The sequence below is a fragment of the Hemicordylus capensis genome, chromosome 1 (genome assembly GCF_027244095.1).
Source record: "Hemicordylus capensis ecotype Gifberg chromosome 1, rHemCap1.1.pri, whole genome shotgun sequence".
NCBI lineage: Eukaryota > Metazoa > Chordata > Lepidosauria > Squamata > Cordylidae > Hemicordylus > Hemicordylus capensis.
The window spans coordinates 146,528,532-146,554,770 of record NC_069657.1 but is presented as its reverse complement, the minus strand read 5'-3'; the positions used below and the strand labels follow the sequence as shown (position 1 = coordinate 146,554,770).

The window sequence follows — 26,239 nt, the reverse complement described above, 5'->3', positions numbered from 1 at the left end:
TGTGAGGCAATGAGTCGAAGGCTTTCTTGTAGTCAATTCATGTTTTTCTTCTCTTGTAATTTTTCAAAATCATTTTTGTCAATCAGCTATCTATCTATCTATCTATCTATCTATCTATCTGATTTCTATAACACCCTTCCAAAAATGGCTCAGGGTGGTTTACACAGAGAAATAACAAACAAATTGATTGATTGATTGATTGATTGATTAATTACCCCAAATCAGTCAGAAGCTTAGAAACACACATGGTAGTTTACATTTGTCAGAGAGCAACAGCAGCTCTCTTAAAGACTTAAGATCTTACCTGGTATTCAGAGACTCTTGGCACTGCCTCACTCGCCCACTGCGTGGGTGCCCACTTTCTATTAGGCCTCTGGCTGCTCGGTTGACCCCTTCAATCTGAGATGCCAGATTGTTCATTTCCTGCTCCAATATATCAAATCTGCAATCAAGAATATTTCATTTATTCAAATTTAAAACCCAATCCATTCCCAAGCACCTGCAACAGATAACAATATAACTTTCAACTCTCACTTACATTGATTAGAACTCATCCTTCTTATCCCAACTAATCCAGCACCAAAAGGCAATTTGAATAAAACAAGTTAAAGATGCTATGAGACCCTTTATTGCTCCAGTCATCAATGTGACATTCTTTTCAGATCCTTCACTCGTTTAACTAGAAGTAAGCTTGCCAGATATCTGATGGACATTGCCCAGGGAATGGATCTTGCTTATTTTACCTGTGCTGCACAACATCCAAGTCCTCCAGGGTATCAGGAATCTCCATTTGTTCCAACCACTTCTCCTTCTCACTCATCCAAAGCTCACATGCATCTGTCTCACTGAAAACTGTGTAGAGATCCAGAGCATCCTGCAGCTTCTGTCTGCGCAGATCTGCAAGGGTTACAACTTCATTATAAGTTGCCTGGATGCCTTTCAGTCTGTTCTCAAATCCTGGGACATCCCGGAACTCATTGGGGAAGCTCTGTGCTTGCCTGTATAGATTGTCCATGATTCTCCTATTGTCTGCTACCTCATCTATGAGGTCCCTGTGCTTTTTAACCAGAGCTTGAGTGGAATATTCATCATGCCCCACATCATCACTGGACACCAAGCGACTGGCATCCTGTAGCCAAGCCATCAAATCATCTGCATCTACTTGGAACTGGAAGAAGTTCTCAGCATCCTGCAGGTTTTTTTTGCGGAAAGCTGCCAGTTCCTGCAGCTGGGCCCAGAGGGCTTTCACTTCTTCAATCCTGCTACGGATGTTGGGTGCTCCAAAATGCTTCTGAGCAATCATGGTTTCTCCCTCTTTGATGGTCTGCTGCAGGTGGGCTCCCAGGCCACGTAGCTCATCCTCAAAGGCCTTGTGCTTCCTCTGAAGGATAAGAATGCTAGTCAGATCTTTCCCATAATCCAGGGAGGAATAGATCTGCTCTTTCTCCTTGATCCAGCTTTCAGCTTCATCCAGTTCCCAGAAGAACTTCCAAAGGCGCTTGGATTGCTCCAGGCGAGCTTTCCTTGCTGCAGCCAACGTCATCAGCTCTTGGTGACACAACTCCAGATGATTCACACGATCTCGTATCACCTTTGGGTCACAAGGCCGATAACCTGTGCAAGTGTGTGTGGGCAGAAAACTACAGTGAGATGCAGGATGCATACTCCTTTGTAAAAAGTTTTTTTTTTTTTTAAAGACACAACATTCTAGCCACACATTTGCTAGAAGGTCTCTAGCAAAGATCGTTCCCAGCTTTTTTAGCTGAAGATGCTAGGGACTGAATGTGCAAACCTTCTGTATGCAAGGCAGGTGCTCTGCCACTAAGCTATCACTGCCTCCTCCCTACTGCTTTCATGGAGGACAAGTAACAGCAGGAGAGGGGGCATGCTTTCATCTCTTGTGGGCTTCCCTGAGGCATCTGGTAGGCCATAGTGGGAAACAGGATGCTGGACTAGATAAGCTTGGGGCCTGATCCAGCAAGGCTGCTCTTAACTTTATCTCAGGGCATTTCTAGGTGATTTTAAATAACTAGCTACAACCCACATACCATATTTGCCGAATCGAAGAAGACTCTGAATTTATGACGACCCCGTCTGGCGGGCAGCCTCGGGAGAGGCACTGCCGGCCTTACCGGGTCCAGCCGAGCTGCAGCGGAAGCGAGGGAGCCGAGATGGAGTGAGGCGGCCAGAGGAGGGCCCGCACCAGCAGCCGCCCACCCAGGGAGCTTGGAGCGCCAGAGGCCTCAGACAAATAGCTGCCTGGGCTGGGCATGGAGGAGGCGCCGCCGGACAATGTCAGAGAAGTGCCACAGGGAGAAGGGTGGGGCCAGGTGAGGGAGCAGTGGGACGGGAGACAGCTGTGTGTAATCAGCCAGGGAAAGGGTTAATAAAGGAAGGCCGGGTCAGAAGGGCGGGGGCTGCTTGACTTGCCAACAACTATGTAAGGAACAAGCTGCCTGTGAGGAGGAGGCAAGCCGGGAGAGCAGAGGACTCAGCGGAAATGTGAGAGTCAGCTGCCATGACCCCAGACAGGCTGGAGGAGGAGGAATTGGGTGATAGTCCCTCCGAACTCCCCCTCCCCTCTGAACTCTGAGGCCCCGCCACAAGGAAGCCCATCGTGCCAGAACCCATTGTGACACCCTCTTATTTACTTGAGAAGAACAGAACTCCAAGTTTAAGACAAAATATGATTTCTAATATCAAAATAACTGGGGGGAAACTAGCCTTGGATTTAGATTAATACCGTAATGGATGGGGAACACATCCCTGGACCACATTACTAAAAATTCAATATGTTGAGAAAAGAATGCCATTATGATTCAAGAGGCATTAGCTTCCAAAAAACAATAAGGAAAGATGGATGGTAGAGGCCAGAATACAGACTCCCCTACTCTCACACCTTCCTATTTGTACTCCTGGCTTCCAAACACAAATTGTTTCACTGACTCACTCATGGCAGTCAGGCAGAAAAATGTGATGTCTTCTGAGCATACACCTACCATCTCCATTGGCAAATTTAAGGGCAGCTGCACTGACAGCACGGACCTTCTCAGCCTGAATGGCCATGTCAGCCTCCATCAGTTTATGCTTTTGAAGTAGGTCTTCCACTTCCAACAAGTGCTTCCCAATTTCAGGAGACAAGAGTTTTACCTAGAGGAATTTTAAAAAGGAGAATATTCTCTTTCTCTGTCTCAGACACACACTAGGGATGTGAATGGAACCGCAGCTGGATGGTTCAACGGAGGCGGGATGACTCCTTAAGGGTGAGGGAGGGTGCGCTTACCCCTCCCGCCACTTTCCCTCCGCCGGCACTTGTTACTGTTAAAAATGATATGGAGTCTCAGGGCTCCATATTGTCTCCGATGTTGTTTAACATCTACATGAAACCGCTGGGAGAGATCATCATGAGATTTAGTGCAGGGTGCTATCAGTATGCTGATGACACCCAAATCTATTTCTTCATGTCAGCATCATCGTGAGAGGGCATAACCTCCCTAAATGCCTGCCTGGAGTTGGTGATGGGCTGAATGAGGGCTAACAAACTGAAACTGAATCCAGATAAGATGGAGGTACTCATTGTGCGGGGTTGGAACGCGAGAGACCATTTTGATCTGCCTGTTCTGAATGGGGTCACACTTCCCCAGAAGGAACAGGTACACAGTCTGGGGGTGCTTCTGGATTCAAGCCTCTCTCTGGTCTCCCAGGTTGAGGCGGTGGCCAGAGGTGCCTTCTATCAGCTTCGGCTGATACGCCAGCTGCATCCGTTTCTTGAGACGAATGACCTCAAAACAGTGGTACATCTGCTGGTCAACTCCAGACTGGATTGCTGTAATGCGCTCTTTGTGGGGCTGACCTTGTGTGTAGTCCGGAAACTATAGTTGGTCCAGAATGAGGCAGCCAGGTTGGTCTCTGGATCATCTCAGAGAGACCATATAACTCCTGTATTGAAGGAGCTACACTGGCTGCCAATATGTTTCCGGGCAAAATACAAGGTGTTGGTTATAACCTATAAAGCCCTAAACAGCTTGGGCCCTGGGTATTTAAGAGAACGTCTTCTTCGTTATGAACCCCACCGCCCACTGAGATCATCTGGAGAGGTCCGTCTGCATTTGCCACCAGCTCGTCTGGTGGCCACTCAGGGACGGGCCTTCTCCGTTGCTGCCCCAAGGCTTTGGAATGCGCTCCCTAATGAAATAAGAGCCTCCCCATCTCTGACAGCTTTTTAAAAGTCTTTAAAGATGCATCTGTTCATCCAGGCTTTTTATTAATATTGTTTTAATGGTTTTAATGTTTTAAAATATTGTTTTAAAATTTTGAATTGTTATAATCTTTTAAACTTTTTGTTTTAACTAATATTTTACTTTGTTTTTATTTTGTTGTAAACTGCCCAGAGACACAAGTTTTGGACTGTATTAAAATATGTTAAACAAACAAACAAACAAACACCTTCGGGGCGGCAGCATACCTCCCTGCCGCCCCATTGACCTCCTTGGCCGGAAGTACCGGGTGCACATGTGCCCGTCACGCACACCAGGTACTTCTGGCCACGGAGGGCAACAGGGCAGCAGGGAGGTATGTTGATGCCCAGAAGGTTTTTAACAGTAATGAGCGCCAGCGGGAGAAAAGCAGCGGGAGGGGTAAGTGCACCCTCCCCTGCCCTTAAAGAGGCACTCCCGCCTCCGTCAAACTTTGAACCGGGCCCCATGTTCAGACCTGTTCACAGGCCCATAAAAGGGCCACTGAACAGGTTCGTGCCCATCGCTAACACACACATGTCCAAACTTCACATGCCATTCAAAAAAGAAAGAGAGCAGCTGCAGGATGGGCAGTTCTGAGTGGAGAAGCAGCAGCAGGGAGAGGTGGCATTTAATTTTCCCCCTGCCTGTCGTTTCTTCAGTTCAAATCACATCCCAAGCAGCTGTCCCACAGGGGTTTAAAATGCTTTAAAACAAGACCTCAAGGGGGAAAGCCATTTGGGAAGGTGATCGGCAGTAAAGAAAAGGCAGGTGGGGAAAGAGTTAAGCATACTCTCCCCAGTGCTGCTTTTCTACACAAAATTGCCCCCTACCAATATTGTTTTCTTTACAAAAACATTAAACTAATAAATTGAAACGGTGCAGCAGTTTGGCTTCAAGAGGGATAATCCTCCATCCCAGTTTGCCAATTTCTTTCTAGCAACCTATTCTGTGCCCACCCCAAAACCCTTTCCTTACTTTTGTCTCATCTATCCAGTCAATATTGTGCAACATGTCTTGGAAGAGCTTCTGCAGTGTAAGGTTCATCTCCAGCCTCCGGCGCCGGGCCTTCAGCAGTTCCAACAGATACTCCCAGAGCCGCAGGATGTTGTCCTTGCGAGCATTGATGCGCTTGATGTCATGGTAGTTTTCCGTCTCCAACTCCATGGCCACCTCCTCTATGGCCTGGACACGCTCCTTGTAGGCAGCTGTGTCCGTTTCAATAGCTTCATGCTTCTTCTTTGCTGCTTCCACTGCTGGCAAATCATTCCCAAAGTTATCCTGCCCAGAGTAAACATAGCTTTGGTCAGCAACAGCACAGCTCTCTTTTGCCCTCATGCTACATACTGCAGAATGGAAGAGGGAAATTAAAAACAAACACACACGGTCCCAATCCTGGTCCTTCTCCACCAGTAGCCCAGGTTTTGCACCCAGGCTAAAAGTGAGGTAGGAGGATGTACGTGTACCCTCCTACTTCATCACCCAGTTGTGTGGAAATGGCACACGAATTCCCCATGCACACACAAGGTGGCCTCAAAAATGGTTGCAGCAAGCTCAGAGAGGGCTGGAATGGCCTGAAAATGGGCCTAAATGGCCTGGGGAGACCAGGTGGAGGCTTGCGGGTGAACAGCCAGAGGACACCCCCCCACACACACACCATTAGGAGCACCCCCACCCCTGAGGCCTCAGAGGCAGTAAGTCTGCCATTTTTTAAAAAAAAAAAAACCACACACATCCCTGGCACCCCTGAACTGGGTCCAAACTGGCTTGAATTTGAGCCAAGCCAGGCCCCTCATTCAGAGTGACAAAACCAAACATGCCTGGTTTGGTTCGAGCCTAGTTTAGACTCGAACAAAACCAGGAAAACTGGTTTTGTGTGCATCCCTATTTCAGTTTACTTGACAGTCCTGCTACAGTCTTCTGGAATCCAAAACCTCACATCTGCCTCGTTAATACAGACTGCACACTTCCTGAATCCATTCTCAGCCTTCCACTGAATGCAATCATCTTCTAACCCTTTTCCAAGAACCTTGTTCTTTCTCTGCATCTCAGCTGCAGAGACCCAAACACCATTCAGAGCTAATATACTGCACACAATAGATGAATGCTGCTTGGCACTCTCACTCGTGCCTCACTCGTGTCTCCGAGTGAATCTCCACAGTTGTCTGAAGGCGGCGTGATTTTTGTCTGTATACCCATGGGAAATACAGGTGGGAAGATGTAGCCAACCACAGTTCTTTAGCGCATGCCTAATGCCCGTCCCCATGTTTGTACAAATGGCAGTCTCGCCTTCAAAGGTTACAGTACTCACTGGGAGAGGCACAGCGGACAAATGACAAGCTTGTCTTTGATGCCAAGTGCAAATCAACCTCAGAGTAACAAAATGCAAATATTTAAATGACAAGTTGTCTTTCAAAATAAGATTCCTGGGTGGCTCAACGCTTCACAGGTTTAACACAACACCTAACACTCCACTACTGTGGACATAAGAAAATAGCTTTCCCAAGGTGAACTAAACCAGGGATGTTAGGTCCCCAGATGTTATTGGACTTCAACTCCCATAATCCCCAACCAAAGGCCACTGGGATTATGGGAGGTGAAGTCCTATAACATCTGGGGACCAAACATTGAGAATCCCTGAACTAAACGATAGCAAAGCTCCATTCACAGGTGTGTTGTGTCTCTTTAGGCAATTCTGATGGCTACCAAGAAAGCTGCTTTCTTGCTGTCATGTCATTTTCATCACAGATGGTCAAAACACAGCTACTTTCTGGCAGTGGACAAAATATTTTACACGCATAAGTTTTCACAGTGCGCACCCACTACCTACTCAGCCTGACACACAGAATCATTCTTCTGCTATTTCCAAACCCACCAAGCAGTTCAGAGATTGAAAACAGCACACTCTCAGGCAGTTCCCCTGTTACCTGTGCAACAAGGCGCTGGTTTTCACTGAGCCATGTCTCCCGCATTGCTGCCTTGCGATCAAAGCGTCGAGCAAGCTGTTCCAACTTCTCCTGCCTAATAAGCTCATTTCTCAGTGCCAGCTCCCGCTCATGCTCCGCCTTCTCCAACTTCTCCCAGGCCTGTGTAAATATTTTCCAGGAGGAGAATGAGAATCCAGCCAGCACAGAATACATTATCAAGATGTATGTGAATGTGTGTGTGTTTGTATATATACACACACACACACACACACACTGTTTACATATATATATTTAGATGGATAGATAGATATAAATATATATAAACACTCCTATATAATGCAGTGTGGCTCCTTTTGTAAATCTTTTTGTTTCTAACAAGCCTATCCCCCCGCCGACATCTATCACATCAGAAAAATGCTGTCTGATCACAGAAAGATATTCCTCCTTGCTCTTTTGCATGTATCTTCCTTTAAGGGACTACACAGCACTAAGAGGCAATTCACACAATAGTTTCCTTACATATGTGAGTAGTTGCAATCATCTACATCCCTCTCACACAACACTAGAACTAGGAGTCACTCCATGAAATTGATTGCCAGGAGGTCTAGGACCAACAAACAGAAGTACTTTTTCACACAACACGTGATCCACTTGTGGAACTCTCTGCCACAGGATGTGGTGACAGCCAACAACCTGGATGGCTTTAAGAGGGGTTTGGATGACTTCATGGAGGAGAGGTCTAACAATGGCTACTAGTCAGAGGGCTGTGGGCCACCTCCAGCCTCAAGGGCAGGGTGCCTCTGAGTACCAGTTGCAGGGGAGTAATGGCAGGAGAGAGGGCACGCCCTCAACTCCTGTCTGTGGCTTCCAGCGGCATCTGGTGGGCCACTATGTGAAACAGGATGCTGGATTAGATGGGCCGTGGGCCTGATCCAGCAGGGCTGTTCTTATGTTCTTATGTACAGGCATCTACCCAAGTGAACAAACAATGTGTGAGCTGAACAACAACAGATACTAGCCTGTAGCCATTCCTGATCACAGCAAAATCTTTTTCAAGACACTACAGTCCTGGGAATTCTTGCAAACTCTTTGTGATCACCTCACTCACACATTCAGTTTGCTCACATGTGCATGGATATAGCAAGAGATGGCCGAGACTACTAAGAAAGTATTGTGTAAATTATCCCTAAGCTGCTAGCTAGGGAACATATTCATGTTATATAGAGGGGGCAGGACTCCGAAACACAGAAACATATACAAGCCAGTCCAGTTCTCCTTATTCCTCCCTTATGCTTACTGTTGTCAGTTGCCCATGGCATCCTCCTTCAGTAGTCTACATTTCTACAAAGCATCAGCAAACCCTCAAATAGTGCCCCATCAGTTCTCCAGACCACTGCAGCCTGTTTTATATCAGTCTTATTGCAGTTGTGCAGCTCTTCGCAGATGGAGTACCCATGGTTCACTGTCTTTGCTGAAGTATTGAAAAGAATCCAGTCCTACTAGGAATGAAAGTCATTGCCAGACTATCAGCCTCATTGTCTTTTAATCTACACCCAACACTCAGGCCACAATCCTAAATGCACTTACTAGGGAGTAAGCTCCATAGAACAGGAATTCTCAAAGTTGGGTCCCCAGATGTTGTTGGACTTCAACTCCCATAATCCCCAACCAAAGGCCAGTTGGGCTGGGGATTATGGGAGTTGAAGTCCAGTAACATCTGGGGACCCAACATTGTGAATCCCTGCCACAGAACACAATGGGGCTCACTTCTGAGCAAAAACGCATAGGCTTGCATTGTAAGTGTTTCTGGGGAAGATGAAAGACTCCTACACAAACAGATGTAATAATCCTCCCCACGCTAAGAGCTGAAATACACACACCAGAGTTTCCATCTGAAGCTTAAAAGCACTTAAATATTGGCTTAAGTCTTTTAGTACAATGCATCAAGCTCTTCAAAATGTTTATAAAGCCCTTCAATGTTTATGAATGCTTATGAAGTCCTTCAAAATGTTTTTTCTCGTTAGCTATAACTGTTTAGTCCCTTTCCTAATCTCACAGCAGAATTGTTTTGCCACAATGACAGTACTGGACAATGAATTCTGGATTTCAGCTATGAATAAATGGTAAAAGACCAATTACGTGGAATTTGTTATCTTCTAGTTTCAGTATTAGTGAGCCAAGTCATATAAACACATCAAGCTGGCTTACACAGAGTCAGGCCATTGGTACACTTTGCTCAGTATGGTCTACTTTAATTGACAATTGCCCCCTGGATGTCTTTTCTAGCAGAGATACTATCTCTACACAGAATCTCTCCACCTATTAACATATGCTCCACATAAACTATGGTATGTGCTCTATAGACATAAAACATGTACTCTACACCAAATGATGGCCCCTCCCCAACTAGACAAATTAAATTGAGAAATAATTTCAAACACTTTTTGTAGAAGGAAAGCCCCACCACTGAACAGTACCACTCTGGATCTATCATACATCTCTGTTGACTACACAGAAAAGTGTTTGGTACCCGGTTGATGTCAGACACTAGTTTTCCTTCATGAGGAGTATACACTTTCTGATTGTTGGTGCGCATTCTTGACTGGATGGTAAATAGAAGGACTTCCAGGTTCCCCTTCTCCTGAAACCTGCCCAAGACACAGAAAAATGAGAAAGGATACTCTGAGTAAAGAGAACACATAAAGTCAAAATGCAATGTAAGCAACTTCTCTCACACAGTCCCTGGAAAATAACTTGCTCTGAACTCACACACTAGACCGGTTTAATTGCAAAAAGCACTCATATGCACTAACAATTCCTCCAGAAGACTAGTTTATCAGAGTTTATGATGGTTATTACAATGTGTATATCAGGAAAAATGTCAGTTACAGAACGGACTTTGCAATACTGGAATTCAATTCCTGATAGCCACTGACCCCAATCCAACACTGTATGTGCAAAATGGCTGCAGCTGCATACAGGATGCCCCATTTGAAGTCTCTGAATACTCTGATCAGCTGTTTGGCAAGGAGACCTATATTCACCTTCTTTGCTTCCTGTCCCGAATAGCTGATTGGTGTTATTGAGAGTCTCTAACTGGGGCGATCACAGCTGCTGAACCAGGCTGAAGAATTGCAAACATAGCAGCTTATTTATTTAGAGGATCTATATTCCACTCTTCACACAGCTGCCTCTCCAGGCAATGGACATATCAGTAAACCAATAAAAGGAGCCCCTGGTGGCGCAGTGGTAAAAACTGCCGCCCTGTAACCAGAAGGTTACAAGTTCGATCCTGACCAGGGGCTCAAGGTTGACTCAGCCTTCCATCCTTCCGAGGTCGGTAAAATGAGTACCCAGAAATGTTGGGGGCAATATGCTAAATCATTGTAAACCGCTTAGAGAGCTCCGGCTATAGAGCGGTATACAAATGTAAGTGCTATTGCTATTGCTATTGCTAAAATGCAACAAAATGTATAAACACAGCATTAAAAAGCAGCAGCAAGGGAACTTGCAGTTAGACAAAACAATGCCCCAAACCCAAAGATATAAGAGACCTAGGCAAATAAAAAAGTCTTTGCCTTGTGCCAGAAAGACATCAGAGTTGAGGTCAGGAGCACTTCCCTAGGAAGTACATTCCAGAGTTGGCACCATAACCAATAAGGCCCTACCATGGGTTAAAAGCCACCAAGGGGGTGGTGGGATCAGATCAGGCTGCAGCACTAGGGGAGGGAAAGTGTAACCTCCCCACTACATGCTGTTGTCCCTATTTAAATCATATCCTAATGCTGCTAACTCCCTTTGGGGGCAAAATGCAGGTAGGATTACACACTAGGCTTATTAAAAGCACTAGGCACAGCTAATGATCTGGGAAGGACAACTTCATAAGCTGACCCAGGAACTAGCTTGAGGTGCTTTCAGACAGAAGGTTTTATGAGCGATAAGCAGGTTATGAGACCTGCAACTTGTAACAATCCACATGCTGATGTCAATCCACCAGGTGGCAGAACCCTAAATGGAGGCTGCAATGCTTAATTATTGCAGTAGGTGTTAGTTCTTTCTACAGAGATATCTTCTTCCCACCACTACAGTTTTCACTTCTGAGAAAAACTGCCACTTGGAGATTATCTTTATGTTCAGAAATCCTTGCTTAATAACTAAAGGGACAGAGGGAGTGAAAAGAGACTTTTCTCCTTTTCTTCAAAATGCTAGATTAGATTACTGCTAACAATTCTGATAACATTTGCCAAATCCCTACTTTTTTTGGTTTTTTTTAATTTAAGGAAGGCTGCAGACCTGCACAAAAATCCCTGGAGCTGCATTTTATTTTGGCATCATGATGCAATACCATTTGGGGCACATCAACAACCCTTTCCCTCTTCAGCTTGGCTCCTCACTGATATTCATTACAGTATCATCATCATCATCTTCTTCTTCTTCATAATCTTCTTCTTCTGCCAGTCTCCTCCTCAGAAAACCTCACAACACAACCAAATGAGTCACAATGCAGAGAGGCACAATTTAAGCTATTGGGAAAGTGGTAAACATCAGCAAAAAAGCCTCCTTCCAGTTGACAGGTGCTTACTTGGGCGGTTTTTCCACTGTGCGGTATGTACTGAAGGACTGGAGCTGCTGTTGCACGCCTGCCAGAGAATTAGCAAACTTGCGGCTGTTGAGAATGATAATGGTCTGTTCTATCCACGTCAGCAGGTCTGAAGCCAACCCACTATACTTATCTATCATCTTTTCAGTCTCCATCGCATGGTCCATTACCTGAGAAAAGGAATAAACAAACAGTGTTGCTCACTTGGCATCTGCCACTGGAAATAAATCCAGTCCTTTATCAACCTGCAGATCCTGCATACGGGAATCTTCTACAATGTCGACAAGTCTGACTTCATCATATTAGAAATGCTGGACTGCAGGCACATTAGAAATGGTGCTGCCTTGAAGTCTTGGGCTTGTCACACCAGATTAACAAAAACCACTATTGGCATTCAAAGAAGTTTTATGAATGCTTTCATACTGCAACATTTCATCAAAGGCCAAAGTGTTCAAGGAATTACAGAAGAAGCATCATGTGTGGATCACTGAACATATAAACATACATCACAATTGATCTCTAGTTTATGCAACAGCACCATTTTTAATCTCAGTTGATAAACCTCAAGTTTAAGCATAAGGGGAAAGGGAGGCTTCAAAGGACTCTGGACCTTTTGACAGTACCCAGGATCTTTAACCTAAGATAGAGAGTAACACCATAGGCAGTACACTGAATAAGCCTCTGTTGATTTGCTCACAACAGCTCAAGAGCTCAGACAAAAGTATCACTGGGTCTTCCTTTCCCTCTCGATATACATAAAAAACCCACAAGCAATAATCTAGAGTTTCAACAACATCTAGTTATTCCATGCCCACAATGATTCCTTACACTACCAATTAACTATTATGAAGCTAATTCTACCCACTGCGTCTCACTGCCTCCCACAACAGTGCTGGCCAGGTACTGAGTAAAAGTCAGGGTCATTTACTTGTCAGAGAGTTGGGTTTCTTTCTTCACTTGAGCATCATGGACATCTTGAGGAGAGGAGATGTCTTTCCCCAAACTAATCCTAACCTAACCCTGGATTTTGATAATTCCCCTTTTATACCCTAACTATCCAAAAAACACATGTGGTTGGGAAGAATCTGTATGGACAACAGCAAGGGCAAAGAGTTAAAAGCCCACAGTTTTGATTCAGATCAGGGCCTCTCATGACTACTATTTATATTAAATACACAGGAACAAATGACACAGGAACAATCTCCCTCCTAGCTTGGCCTTGAATGGACAGCCTATATGCGAAAAGGTCACCCTACAGGGATGAGGTCTCCTTTAGACTGTCCCTGCAGCAGATGTTTGGCTTTTCGTGCTTGTTCCTACTGGAGTTGTTATGGTTTAGAACAGCTGCCCATTAAGATTAGATGCTTTAGTAGATAATTTTTGGCAGGAAGAGCAAAGAACTTGTCTGCTACACAGTGGGGCTATATGGTCATACCCTTACCTTTCCAACCCTCTTCCCTTCCACAGCAAGCACCTTCATCTTGGAGAAGTAGTGGTAGAAGGCAACTACATAGGTGATGATGGATTTCTCATCTGGATTCTCTGTGAAGACATCTGCGCAGCAAACAGATTGTCAAGAGAAAACCAACTGTGCAGCATGCTGGAGCTGTGCCTGAAACTTCACTTCATTATTTGTTGTTGGTTTTTTGTAGAAGGAGAGCACATTGTAGCAGTGTGAGCCACCAGCTAACCTAGCCAACTTCAGATAAGAAACAATGGAATGCATGGGAGCAAAGCTAGATGTAGAAGAACTTGTTCACTTCAGGATTACTATCTCTAAATTAGAGAATAATAATGTATGAAGCAGGCCTGACTTTCTGATAAATAAAAATTTGCAAATAATGGTGACCTCAACTGCACTAAATCCATGAGGAAGACCTAGAATATGTCCAAAAGGAAGGTCTGCACACTTTTCAACAGCACAACTACAGCATAAGCTACTGAGCTGCAGGAAATCAGCATACCATAACACAGTAAAAACCTTGCATCCAAAATACAGCAACAGCACAAAATAAAACCAAAATAGCAGCAGACTCATCCAAAAGAAACTTCATAAAATGCATGCATTAACAAAATGATGTGCTTTTAAAAAATGTTATTCATTTCTCAAAACAATTTACTACTACGAATATTTATATACAGCTCTTCAGCAAAATTCTCAACATGGTTTACATAGAAAAATAAATAATACATAAATAAGATGGTCCTTCTTTATGGACTTCTGGTCCATATGGCACTTCTTTATGTGCGCTGTGTCAATGTTGTTTCCCATCCCTATAGGATAAGGGATCTTTCTACAGTAATATCAGACCATGGGATCCAGAGTTGTTGATCAAAATTAACAAAGTTGTATTTAATGGCCCCTGGAGTGCACTCAAAGAGGACAGCCAAACCCTCACAGGCAAAGAATTCCATGGAATTGATGTGGTTAGGGAAAAGGCCTGGTCACGAATCTGGACCCTCCACACCCCACTAGGCTTTGGGACATGTAACAGGGCTTCCCCTGATGACCACAATGTGCAGGCAGGTTCATAGTTAACTCTTAACTATATTTACTTTGTAAAGTCACATCTACTGATATCTTTACTCCTAGCTGAAAATGTTGAGGGCTCAGTAGAGAGGCGAAAGCAATTTGCACATAGGAAGCTGCTGACTACTGAGTCAGAGACCACTGGTCCATCTAGTTCAGTACTCTGACCAGCAGCAGCTCTCCAGGGCTTCAGGGAGGAATTTTTTCTCAGCCCTACCTGGAGATGCCAGCAATTGGACCTGGGACCTTCTACACACTGGGCAGATGATCTACCACTGAATTATAGACCCGTCCCCAAGTTCAAAGGCACTCTTTTCATTGTGTAGGGCTAGGCCGGTCACCAGAACAGGATTATGTCGCTAAGCACCAGCAGTCTTGATGTAAAAGAAGCCCTGCCTGATATTTAATCAGCTAATTAACCACTGAGTTCAAACACATTTCCCTAATAGTCTTGATGATGTCTATATGCTATCTCCAAGCATATTCAGAGGCAGCCTGTTTCTGAATACCAGCTTCAGGGGAACAATGGTGGGAGACAAGGTATGCTTTCATCTCCTCCTTATGGGATTCCCAGAGGCATCAGGTTGGCCACTGTGGGAAACAGGATGCTGGACTATAGGCCTTGGTCTAATCCAGCAAGACTCTTCTTATATGGTTTGGCTTTCATGACAATGATTTCTAACCATTTTAATTTAAACAACAGGGAAATATTAATATTTATTTAAGATGACAAAAATTTGTCATCTTAAAAGGCAGTTTTTTCTGGTATTAATAATACTTCCACTCCAAAATAAAACAATTTGGACAATGTCAGCTTTACTTACCCGAAGGGATGTTGAATGTCACAAAAGATAAAAAAAAAACAACGCATTTCACATATGTAAAATAATCCAAAGAGAATAAGGGAGAAAAGATGTATGTGTTTTATGGAAAGACAATGATGGAACACAAGTGGATAAATTATTCTTTCTCCAATCATACATGCTATCAAGAAACTGATATTTCTGAGGGGGGTGAAGGGGTGTGGTTGTTAAAAACCCACAAAATGGAGCATTGGTTACCCACCGTGAAGTCTCCTTGATGCTGAGTCCAAGGGTGCCTCACGTGTGGGTTATGCTCCCCATGTGACTCTAAAGGCCGGACCATGTAAATTAAGTTAGGCTTTTTAAGACTGGGAGGAGCATATCCCCCTCAGTTCTTTTAGGTCAAGAGGCGACAAGCACCTCAAGGGGGGAAAAAACTACCTCAACTGGGGGGGGGGAACATGCCCAAAACAGTTTGAACTATCTAACCTAACAAAAAACCCACAGGGTGTCCACCTTGGCAGTTCACAGCGCTCTGAAGAAACAAAGTTACACAGTGTAGATAGCAGATTAAAGAAAAAAGGGTATACAAATCCCAAGATCCCTGTAAAGTAGGTGCTGGTGCCAAAGAGTGGGTCAAGACACTCTTGGACTCAGCAGCAAGAAGGAGCCTTCACGGTGAGTAACTAATGCTCCATTCTCCACTGCTGTAGTCCAAGGGCATCTCACAGGTGGGGACATACCACAGCCCAAAGTCCAACCAGGGAGGGTGCACAGTGCCTACTCTGAAGGGAGAACCTGCTGGAGGACTTGCCTCCCAAACACTGCTTGGGCAGAGGCAAAGGTGTCCAATCTGTAATGTATAGTAAAAGTGGAAGGCATCCACCTGGTGGCTACACTACAAATATCCTGGGCAGGGGCATTCGTAAAGAAAGCAGCAGACATAGCCTCAGCCCTCGTGGAGTGTGCAAACACTTTAGAGGGAGCCAAGGCTATACAGGCCTTCAACACCTAGCTATGGTGGCTGGTGCAACAGGCTGACCCATAGAACATGGCAAAAATGAAATGAAAAGGGACTCTGTAGATCTAATGTGCTTTTTACACTGAATGTACACATTAAGGCACCTACAAACATCCAGCTTGTGCCATGCCTTCTCTGCCAGGTGAACTGGCTTAGGGCAGAAGGAAGGCAGAATAATGTCTTGTGAGACATAAAAAGGCGATGCCATTTTTGGTCAAAAAAGGGGGTCTGGAATAAGTTTAACTGAGTCAGCAGAAAATATACAGAGATTTGCGTGTACAGATAAGAACCTGAGCTCAGACACCCTGCATGCTGAGATAATGGCAATGAGGGATGCCAATCTGAAAGAGTATGCGGAGTGGGATTGTGGACACAGGATCGAAGTGGGGGACCCTGGAGTACCTTCAGGGTAGTATGCAGGTTCCAAGTATGAAAACAATGTACCACCGGAGTGGACAGTAGCTCCCCTCAGGAAATGTTTCAGGTGGGGATGGTGTTGCTTGGATCATTTCGATGTCCCCAAAATGAATCCCACCAGGGAGGCGGCCTGGCATTTCAAGGTATTCGCAGATAGCTCCTGGTCCAGTCTGTCTTGTAGAAACTGCAGCAGGTGTTTCATGGTGGCTGACCCTCGGGGCACTTTGTGACATGCTGACCATCTCAGGAAGGCTCTCCATGTGTACAGATAGATCCCGTTAGTGGATGGGCATCATTCCCTGCTAACTTGACAAGGAGGCACCTTTTAACATGGTGATTCTCTTTATTTAGCAGGGGGAGAGTAACTGGCCCTATCCACCTCCAGCACAGTACCTCCAGTGGCTGTTGCTGGTGTCTATCTTATGTTTCTTTTTAGATTGTGAGCCCTTTGGGGACAGGGAACCATCTTATTTATTTATTATTTCTCTGTGTAAACCGCCCTGAGCCATTTTTGGAAGGGCAGTATATAAATTGAATTAATAATAATAATAATAATAATAAATACACTGGAACATCTGCAAAAAATACAAGCTACCTGTAGCCAAGAATTGGTGGGACTATAAAATTGAAAAAGTTGAAGAAAATGAAGATGTAAAAATATTATGGGACTTCCGACTACAAACAGACAAATATCTGCCACACAATACACCAGATATAACTGTAGTCGAGAAGAAGAAAAAACAAGTCAAAATAATCGACATAGCAATACCAGGGGATAGCAGAATAGAAGAAAAAGAAATAGAAAAAATCACAAAATACAAAGATCTACAAATTGAAATTGAAAGGCTGTGGCAGAAAAAGACCGAAATAATCCCAGTGGTAACTGGCACCCTAGGTGCAATTCCAAAAGACCTTGAAGAGCACCTCAACACCACAGGGGCCACAGAAATCACCATCAGCCAATTACAAAAAGCAACTTTACTGGGAACAGCCTATATTTTGCAAAGATATCTGTAATAACCAACAGTATTGATGATAAAATCCAGCCATCCCAGGTCCTTGAGAAGGACTCGATGTCTGGATTGACAAACCAGTCAATAACACCTGTTTGACTGTGTAAACAAGAAATAATAATAATAATAGAGGCAAGCATTGTGATGAGCACTTTAGCTGAGTACCCCTGTCATTTCAGGGTGTGCCGCTCAGTTTCCAGGCAGCTAGTTTTAACCAGCCTGGATCTGGGTGACACACTGGGCCCTGCTGAAGAAGGTCTGACATGACTGGGAGAATCGGATGCACCTCAATGGCCAGGTTGGTGAGTTCTGTGAATCACGGTCTTCTTGGCCAGGATGGAGCCACTAGAATGAGCTGTGCCTTTAGTATCTTGACTCTGCAAAGTACCTGGGCTAATAACGGAGTGGGCAGAAAGGCATACAGGAGGCCCTCTGGTCATGGGAACCCCTTGCCACACTTGGATGAGCACCAAAGCATTTTGGTGCACATACCAACTAGCCACCACAGAAGCGGCTGTAGAAGCCCTCATTGATAATGCTGCTGACTCATGTGCACACTTTAGAGCCCCCTCCATGTGTTTGTCTGCAGGGTCCTTAAGGACAGACTCCCCAACCCTTGTCAGGATTGAACCAGAAATCATTTGCACCACGGGCGCATCTGTAGGGGACGTGATGAAAATCTCTCCCCCACTCCTGTTGAAATGCATAAAATTTATCTGCAACATTAGCCCTTTTTGAAGATGTAGACACTGTCCATTCCCTTTTTGCCACTTCCACAAGTTGCTTTGGGAGTGGAAGAGTCACGTTACTAGGTTTTGAGCCCAGGAATACCAGAACACTTTTACTTGTTGGTTGGGTCTCCTGAGATGCAGGAGGATTAAGGCCCAGGGCATGCACAGTTTTTGTTATGAGGGGTACCAGATCTATAGCTTGAAAGTGTCTTTGTGGTACCTCTGAACCTTCAGGTTCCTGGCCATCGGACCACTCCCCTTTGGATTTAGATTGCTCTTGATCCCCTCCCCGCAGGGGGTCAGCAGGTAGTTCTGGGATATCTGGTGATGTAGGTTTCTTATCTAGGGGAATTACGGGGATAGGGTTGACCAGAGGTTTGGTAGGTTTCTCATCTAGGGGAATTATGGGGATAGGGTTGACCAGAGGCTTTGGTGGAGGTTCAGTGGGCAGGTCCCCTTTGTCCCTGGGAGCTGGGGCTCTGGGGTTGGGGTAACCTGAGTCAGAGAGTTCAGATGAATGCATACTCTTCTCTCTCTGTTTAGACTTAGACCTCCTTTTTTATTTCTTAATATGTTTTCACTTTTTCTTTGTGTTTTTCCCCCTGGAAGAAACGGAAGAAACTGCACTGGAGGAGGAGGAGGAGGAGGAGGAGGAGACCCGCCTAGCTCACTTCCTTCTTTTAGATTTCAGTTGATCATATCTTTGAAAAGGAGCTCTCCAACAAGTCCTCGAACCATGTGCCCCAGGTAGATGGCATGTCCCCTGATATCTGCAATAATGCTTGACCCACAGGAGTGGGTTGGGACAGGCTAGATGACCCTGAGGGACCTGGGGGGGACAGAAGAGTCAGAAGGCCCAACTTGGGCCAAGCTCACCGGGCTAGTAGATGCTGATGTAGCTGAGCTCTGGGTCAACCACGGTGCGAGGAGCTGCTGTTCTCTTGTGAGCCATTGGGCCCGCTCCTGCTCCCTCTGTTGCTGCTGTGGCCTTAGCAGTCCTGGTCCTTTTCGGGGCCTTCTGGCCACTTGAGGATGCCATTGCTGGTGTAGCCCAGCCCGTTTTTCCTTCCACGCACCCCACAAGGCCACGCACCCCACAAGGCCTCAATGGGTGTGCAGGGGTAGTGGGAATGTCACTGCAGTGGGTGGTCGGCTCAGAGGGCTAGTGGGAAGCAGCAGCAAGGTCGATGCCTGGGTTGCTTCCTTGCTCTCCAAAACGGTGGCTGGCGCATCCTCCAGCTCCAGAATGCCATCAAAGAGCTGACTGGTGGTGGCTGAGCGTTCCGGAGAGCTGTGTGTAGTCGCTGAGCAGGCCGGCAAACTAAGCCTCCAGGGCGAGTTCCCGGCTGCTCTGATGGCCCTCAGTAGGCCCTGTTGTTGCTTTGGGACTCAAATGTGGAGTACCCTGCTAGCCCTTTCCATGCAGCAAAGGGAAGGTAAGAGGCGGAGGGGGAGGAAGGGAAGGAAATGAAAGTAAAGAGGCAAGCAGTTGTTTTTTAAAGAGACTAAGAGAATGCAAGAAACAAGGGGAAAGTTTGGGGAAAGGTTTTTAAGAGGTAAACTGAGGATAAGATCTAAGAGATAGTTGAGGAAGAGCTGACTCAGAGCCACGCAGGACTAAAAGAACTGAAGGGGATATGGTCCTCTCAGTCTTAAAAAGCCTAACTTAATTTACATAGTCCTGCCTTTAGAGTCATATGGGAAGCATAACCCACACATGAGACGCTCTTGGACTACAGCAGCAGAGAATCACAGTTACATACTAATGAAGCTAATGTTTTGGGAATAGTTCATAAAGATATATGCATAACTGCAACTGGTGGAGTCTTGCAAGGATCTTCTCATGCTGACTCAGCAAAAGAGAGGAAGAAGGGAAGGAAGGGGGGGATCAATAGTGTGAGCGACAAACGTAAACGCTTGTTAGATTAACACCAAATTTATGACCCAGGCAGAAGGAGGGTCACCGCCACTTGAACCTTCCGCCAATGACCAAGCAACTAGCCAAGTATATTGGAAAGAACGATTTCATAATCTATCTGGAGGGTGCTGGTAGAAGAGGACTGAAAACTGGGTTAACAGACAGTATGCAATCACTGTTGATTTGTGTCTATGTACAAAACCTATGTAGCTCTCATTCATTTCAGAGGGGCTTGCACAGACAGCTTCCTGAATGACTGTGTCCTAAGTGCTGCAAAAACAGCTGGGCATATTATTTACACACACACACACACACGCACTCTGCAGTCAGTGCAAAAGCTTCCACAGAGGAACCACAATTTTCTTAGCTTTCCCACAGTTGCTTCTTTCATATCTTTCTTGTCTGCTTTGTCAGCTCAGTCTTCCTCAGTTTAAAAAGGGCAGGCATTAAGCCAAATGGACTCACCTTCTGGGTCAAGAAGCTGCGTGATGCCAAGTTGCCGCTCTGCCACACTGAAAGCATGCTCCAAGTTGTGCCGGGCATTAGAGTGCTTCAGTTTTTCAAAGTCAATCAGATCAGGCCTAAAAATAAAGGCAGAGGGGAGTGGGGAGAAGCCTTAACAAATATGGAGCACATGGGACCAGGTCTTCAATGGCCCAAAGAGAGTTTAATTTTATAATTGAGATTTATAGCAGATTAGAGGCGGGAAGGAGGCACAGTTCATGAAGGAAAGGTGATAAAATATACAAGAAGATAATCTCTGAAGTTGTGTCCACATACACTCATCACTGGTAGGGTAGGCTAGGGCTAGCATAAGCACTCCAGGACAAACGTTTCAAATATCCACCCATCCAACGCGTTCCAGTTCTCTGCAATGATTTTTCCAGTCCTTACCTGTGCTTGTGGATAAGGGCATTGAAAGCCAAGCCATCCTTCCAGCTGGAGGTGAAATTGGTGACATTAACATGGGGGTAGCTGCAGTATAAAGATAAGGTGGTGGTGGGGAATGGGGAGGGAGGGAGAGCGAGAAAGAAAAATGATATCCATAATAACATCCGAACTACAAAATTGTAATCCAATCACAGACATTATTTGAGATGAGGAAGTGCTTCTTTTCACAACATAAGGACCATAATGCAATCTCACATCTTGGCAAAAATCCAGAGGAAATAAGACTCAAACCACTTCTTGTACCTTGGAAAGTGCCAGTATTCACCTTTTAATCACAGTTTTGATTTGGAAATCCAGATGCTTCTCCATACATGGAGAGATGTTTGGTTTGAACTGGCAACTCTGATCTTGATCAGCAGGGTCAGACTGCTGATCTGTGTCAGACATGAGCTGAATGTGACCCACAAGACATTTGCATCTGTGCTGGCTATATTTCACACCCACATACTTACATATATACACATATACCTGCTTTCCCAGTCATACTGGAAATATAAGCACACCTGCATGCTTATATCTGGAGTAAGTAGAAGGAGGCAAGGCATAGATTGTCATGTACATGTGTTCTTGAAGCACCCTGTGATACAACTTATCTAAGCTGAGTTGCTGTGGCTACGGGAAATATTATCCTTTAATCGATCCCATTTGCCCCAGACTTTATTAAACTAAATGACAATTTTATGTCTCATCATTTTATTACACATAAAGAGCTTACCTTGACCCTGCTGACAGCAGCTAGGATGAGTGCAGTGAATGAAAGCAAATCTCAGATGCCATCAATAGCATGAAAAACATAAGACATCCTACCAATGCAAAAGCTTAACCCAAGTTTTCCTTTCATGCAATAGTTTTCCCCAAGAGCAGCACTTTACTTTTCCTCCATGGAGTCAATGTAAACTATTCACTTATATGGGATAAAGTAAAGAGATGAACCAGGGGTATCACTAAAACAAAGGCTACACTTCTGCCCCTGGTGACCCCAGTAATAAAAAAAAAATCAAACCTATCCAAAGAGACTGTGATCCTGGGTGTACAAGACAACTAACATTGCATAGATTGGGCTGGATATAAAGTGTTAAAAAACACTTTACAAACCACCCTGAGTCATTTTTGGAAGGATGGTATAGAAATTGAATGAATGAATGAATGAATGAATGAATGAATGAATGAAAAAAGACAGAGGGGGACTGGATCAGATGGTATACAGGTAGCCACTTTGCTAATTAGGAATGCCAGCACCCTTCAGCATCTCCATAATTTTTTTCTATGCCCTAATCTTGCTTGCTACTGCCATAGCCTGAGTCTCACAAGTGTAATAATTAGATAACTGGACTTAAAAGGCAGGCTTAAGCCTGAACAATATAAATGGCTACAGATTTGCACCTTAGCAAGTAGTTAGGCAAGCTTCCACCTGACCAAAAGGCAGATTTGTGATGGGGGAAAAGCAACATCAGGATCCTTTCCTACCTTGACTAACTAATCAGGGAATGGAAGAGTAAAAAAAAAAAAAAATCTGGAGCAAAAGCAGCAGGAGTTCCAAAAACCTCTCTCTTGGAGCAGGACCAGAATGAGGGGGAGGGACCCCCCCCTCCAGAAGCATGAAAGTCTTCAATGACTTGACATGGCCCTGCCTGTGGAACTAGTAAGAGAAGAAGCCCATCTCAAAATATTATCCTCAACTAAAAAAGCCAGAGTACCACAAACTTGACAACCTGCCCACAATACTGAAAACAAATAGGCTATCCTGTTCTAGGACTCCCCTGTAGAAGAACAACAAGTCAAAGAGCCAGATTAAATTTCCCTTTCCTCTATGGCTGTGTCAGTGGGCAGAAGATGTTCCAGGCAAAAATGGCTCCTTAAGCATCTGGCTTTCAGGTCAAGCCTCATCCACCTCTGTGTTATTTTTGTTTTAGAGAAAGATATTCATAGTCCCTCTATGACTCATCTCCCATTAGTAGAATGAGAACAATAAAGCAATTCCTTCATTAACTAGAAGTTTGAAAGTAATAAAACAGAGACATGCCCAAGGATAGTAATGGAAGTTAACATCCACATTAACATCCAAGCTCCAATATCCTACATTTTTATCTGATTTTAATCCAATTCTTCTTCCAGGGACCTCCAGGTAGTGCACATAGTTCTTCCCCCCTGCTCCCACAAAACCTGGTGAAGCAGGTTAGACTTCAAGATGGTGACTGGCCCAAGGTCACACAGTATGCTTCATGGTGAGTGAGGATTTGAATCCAGGTCTTTCTAGTCCTAGTCCAACAACAATTCTAAGAGTCCAATTCCACTTTAGAGAAAACACTAGGGCCCAATTTCTGTATTCTATTCCTGCTCTCAAGTCAAACCGGCCTACTCAAATTACTAAACCATACTGGAGGCATACATGGAAGCATCTCTCTGCATTTCACTTTACAGTAAAACTCAGGCCAAGGAACTCCACTTTGGAAATTCAGTCCAGAATGTCCAATTGATCTAGATAATTAAAAACAAACAAACCCTTCCTAACCATTTTTAGAACCATAAAATGATGAAGAGTATGAAGCAAATGATTCTTTGCACTCTTGCAGCATTCACATTGCATGTTAAGAACCTAAGAAAGAACATAAGTACAGCCCTGCTGGATCACACCCAAGGCCCATCTAGTCCAGCATTCTGTTTCACACAGTGGCCCACCAGATGCCTCTTGGAAGCCCACAGGCAAAAGTTGAGAGCATGTTCAGACTGGCAGCGGCTTCTCCAAGGTTACAGGCAGGAGTCTCTCTCAGCCCTATCTGGAGATGCCAGGGAGGGAACATAGAACCTTCTGCAGGCAAGCATGCAGATGCAATTCCCAGAGCAGCCCATCCCCAAAGGGGAATATCTTACAGTGCTCACATGTAGAGGCTCTACATACGATCAACATGTGGAGCTGTGGAGGGTTCGGCAGGGAGCGCGGGCTCAGCCCACTCTCCCTGCACATGAGCAGAGAGTCGTCCCTGGGTGGCCGTATTGGCCACCCGCACAACTACCAGCTCTGTCACGGAGCCGATAGGGGTGGTGGGAATTGGGAGCTGCCCGGCCCCCGAAAGTCCCAGGATGCATTCTGGGAAGACCCCCAAGGCCGGGAGGCTTGCTGTAGCCTCCCAATTGGGGGGTCTATTCATGTGTCGCTGCAGCACAGAACCAGTAAAATGGGGTTCGCAAAGTGCTCGCTCCGCTAACCTCATTTTTGGGGAGGAGTTCTTAGGCAGGCTAGCCACCACTGAACCACCAGGCTCTCCTGTGAGCCCAGTGGTTCTCACAATAGAGGGAAACCGGGCTGGGCTCCCTTAGCCCAGCTTCTCTACATTGTGAGAATAGCCTCATAGTCTTCTATGGAACCTAAAACTGCATTCTTCTTTTTTGCAGCTGTATCTTTGTTCAGCTTGTAATAGACTGTAATCTCAAGATCCTTTTCAAATGTTCTACTGCCAAATCAGTATCTCCCATTCTATACTTATGCATTTTATTTCCCCCCTAAGTGCAGAACCTTGTATTTGTTTCTGCTGGATTTCATTTTGTTAGTTTCAGCTCAGTTTTCTACTCTACCAAGGTCACTTTGAATTTTATTCCTGTCTTCTGAGGTGCAAACTATCCTCCCGGTTAAATGTCACCTGCAAATTTGATGAGAATTATCTCCACCCCTTTATTCAAATCATGGTTAAAAATGTTGAAGACTACCAGGCCCAGGACAGAGTCCTGCAACATCTGTACATTATAGGGGCAGTGTCAGAAGTACACAGGATCTACATTTGAATGCAATTTCATATCATTGCTTTAGGACAGGGATAGGAAGCCTTGGCATTCCAGCTGTTGCTGAACTACAATTGTGGCTGGGGGTGATGGAAATTGTAGTTCCGCAACAGCTGGAGTGCCAAAATTGCCTACCCTTGCTCACTAATGTTAACAGAGACTATCCTTGTGGTCTCTTTTTGATAAAGCTTGCAGTGGTTTCACAACATCATTGGTATGAACTGAATGGGAATCTGACCAAACTTCATACACAATTTCCACTTAGAGTTATTTAAATATTTGCTTGATTGATGCTGCAGGCTCAGGTCAATTAGTTACAGAATAGCTATTAGGATGAAACATTAGTTGCAATCATACCCTGCAGTTTTCATTTGACACCATAGCAACAATGCATCCTTTGCAGAACGGGTCTCCCGGCCTTCTTGAGTCTGAACAATGATGTCTTGTATCTACATTGAAAGAAAAACATTGCACATTAAAGAATTACAACTACAGTCACCTAAAGCTAAAACTCTCCAACCACATAGTATAGAACAATCCCATTCAAAGTCAATAGAGCTATTTCAAGGTGTGTTTGAAGCACGCAGTCTCAAAGTTTATTCACACTACAAAAGCTGGTTATCTCTATTATAGCCCCTACCACTATTTATTAATTTAATACAAATATTAATGACTTTTCCACTAAACTGACTAAAATTATTATCTATGAAGGAACCAACATGCCCTCCGGCCATTAGTCAACAACTCTACTCAATGTGGCTTCTACTGACCTTATACCAAGTGCACTACCTAAAATTAATCCCCACTTTGCTATTGTGTTTATTTAAAATATTTTATTCTGTTTTAAAAACTAAGCTAACGTAGTAACATACAGCAAAAATACACAAAACAACAAGATCTCAGTATCAAAAATTTATCTTTCTCTACAAGAGAAAACACCTTTCTCTACAAGATCCCCACCACTCATTGAGATAATCAGGAGGGGTCCATCTTTGGGTGCCACCAGTTCTTCTGGTGGTAACCTGGGATCAAGCCTTCTCAGTTGTCGCCCCTAGATCATGGAACACGCTCCCCATGGATATGAGTGGATTATCTTCCTTAGAGACCTTCAGGAGAAGCTTAAAGACCCATCTTTTTAGCCAGGCTTTTAATGATATCTTACTTTTAATCTGGTTCAAAAGGTTTTTTTAATTTTCTTTTATAATTTTTTTTAATGTAAACTTCTCTGAGCCACTTTAGCAAGGGCAGTGTAGAAATCAATCAATCAATCAATATTTCAAAATCAAGAGTTAAAATATAGTTCAAGCTTACATTAG

The 26,239-nt window shown here is 44.6% G+C and overlaps 1 protein-coding gene across 7 annotated transcripts in view; it reads right to left on the bottom strand.

The window, feature by feature from the left end:
* SPTB (spectrin beta, erythrocytic) overlaps positions 1 to 26,239 on the bottom strand; it is a 181,879-nt gene that overhangs the window by 84,211 nt on the left and 71,429 nt on the right. For all 7 annotated transcript variants that reach the window (XM_053254828.1, XM_053254819.1, XM_053254861.1 and 4 more), the window contains exons 5-15: positions 25,281 to 25,372; positions 21,090 to 21,170; positions 20,661 to 20,776; positions 13,204 to 13,316; positions 11,745 to 11,932; positions 9,693 to 9,810; positions 7,163 to 7,321; positions 5,214 to 5,516; positions 3,000 to 3,150; positions 744 to 1,614; positions 305 to 442 (exon numbers count right to left, since the gene is read on the bottom strand). In XM_053254828.1, coding sequence (XP_053110803.1) covers positions 305 to 442; positions 744 to 1,614; positions 3,000 to 3,150; positions 5,214 to 5,516; positions 7,163 to 7,321; positions 9,693 to 9,810; positions 11,745 to 11,932; positions 13,204 to 13,316; positions 20,661 to 20,776; positions 21,090 to 21,170; positions 25,281 to 25,372 — 2,330 coding nt within the window. The remainder of the gene's footprint in view (positions 1 to 304; positions 443 to 743; positions 1,615 to 2,999; positions 3,151 to 5,213; positions 5,517 to 7,162; positions 7,322 to 9,692; positions 9,811 to 11,744; positions 11,933 to 13,203; positions 13,317 to 20,660; positions 20,777 to 21,089; positions 21,171 to 25,280; positions 25,373 to 26,239) is intronic.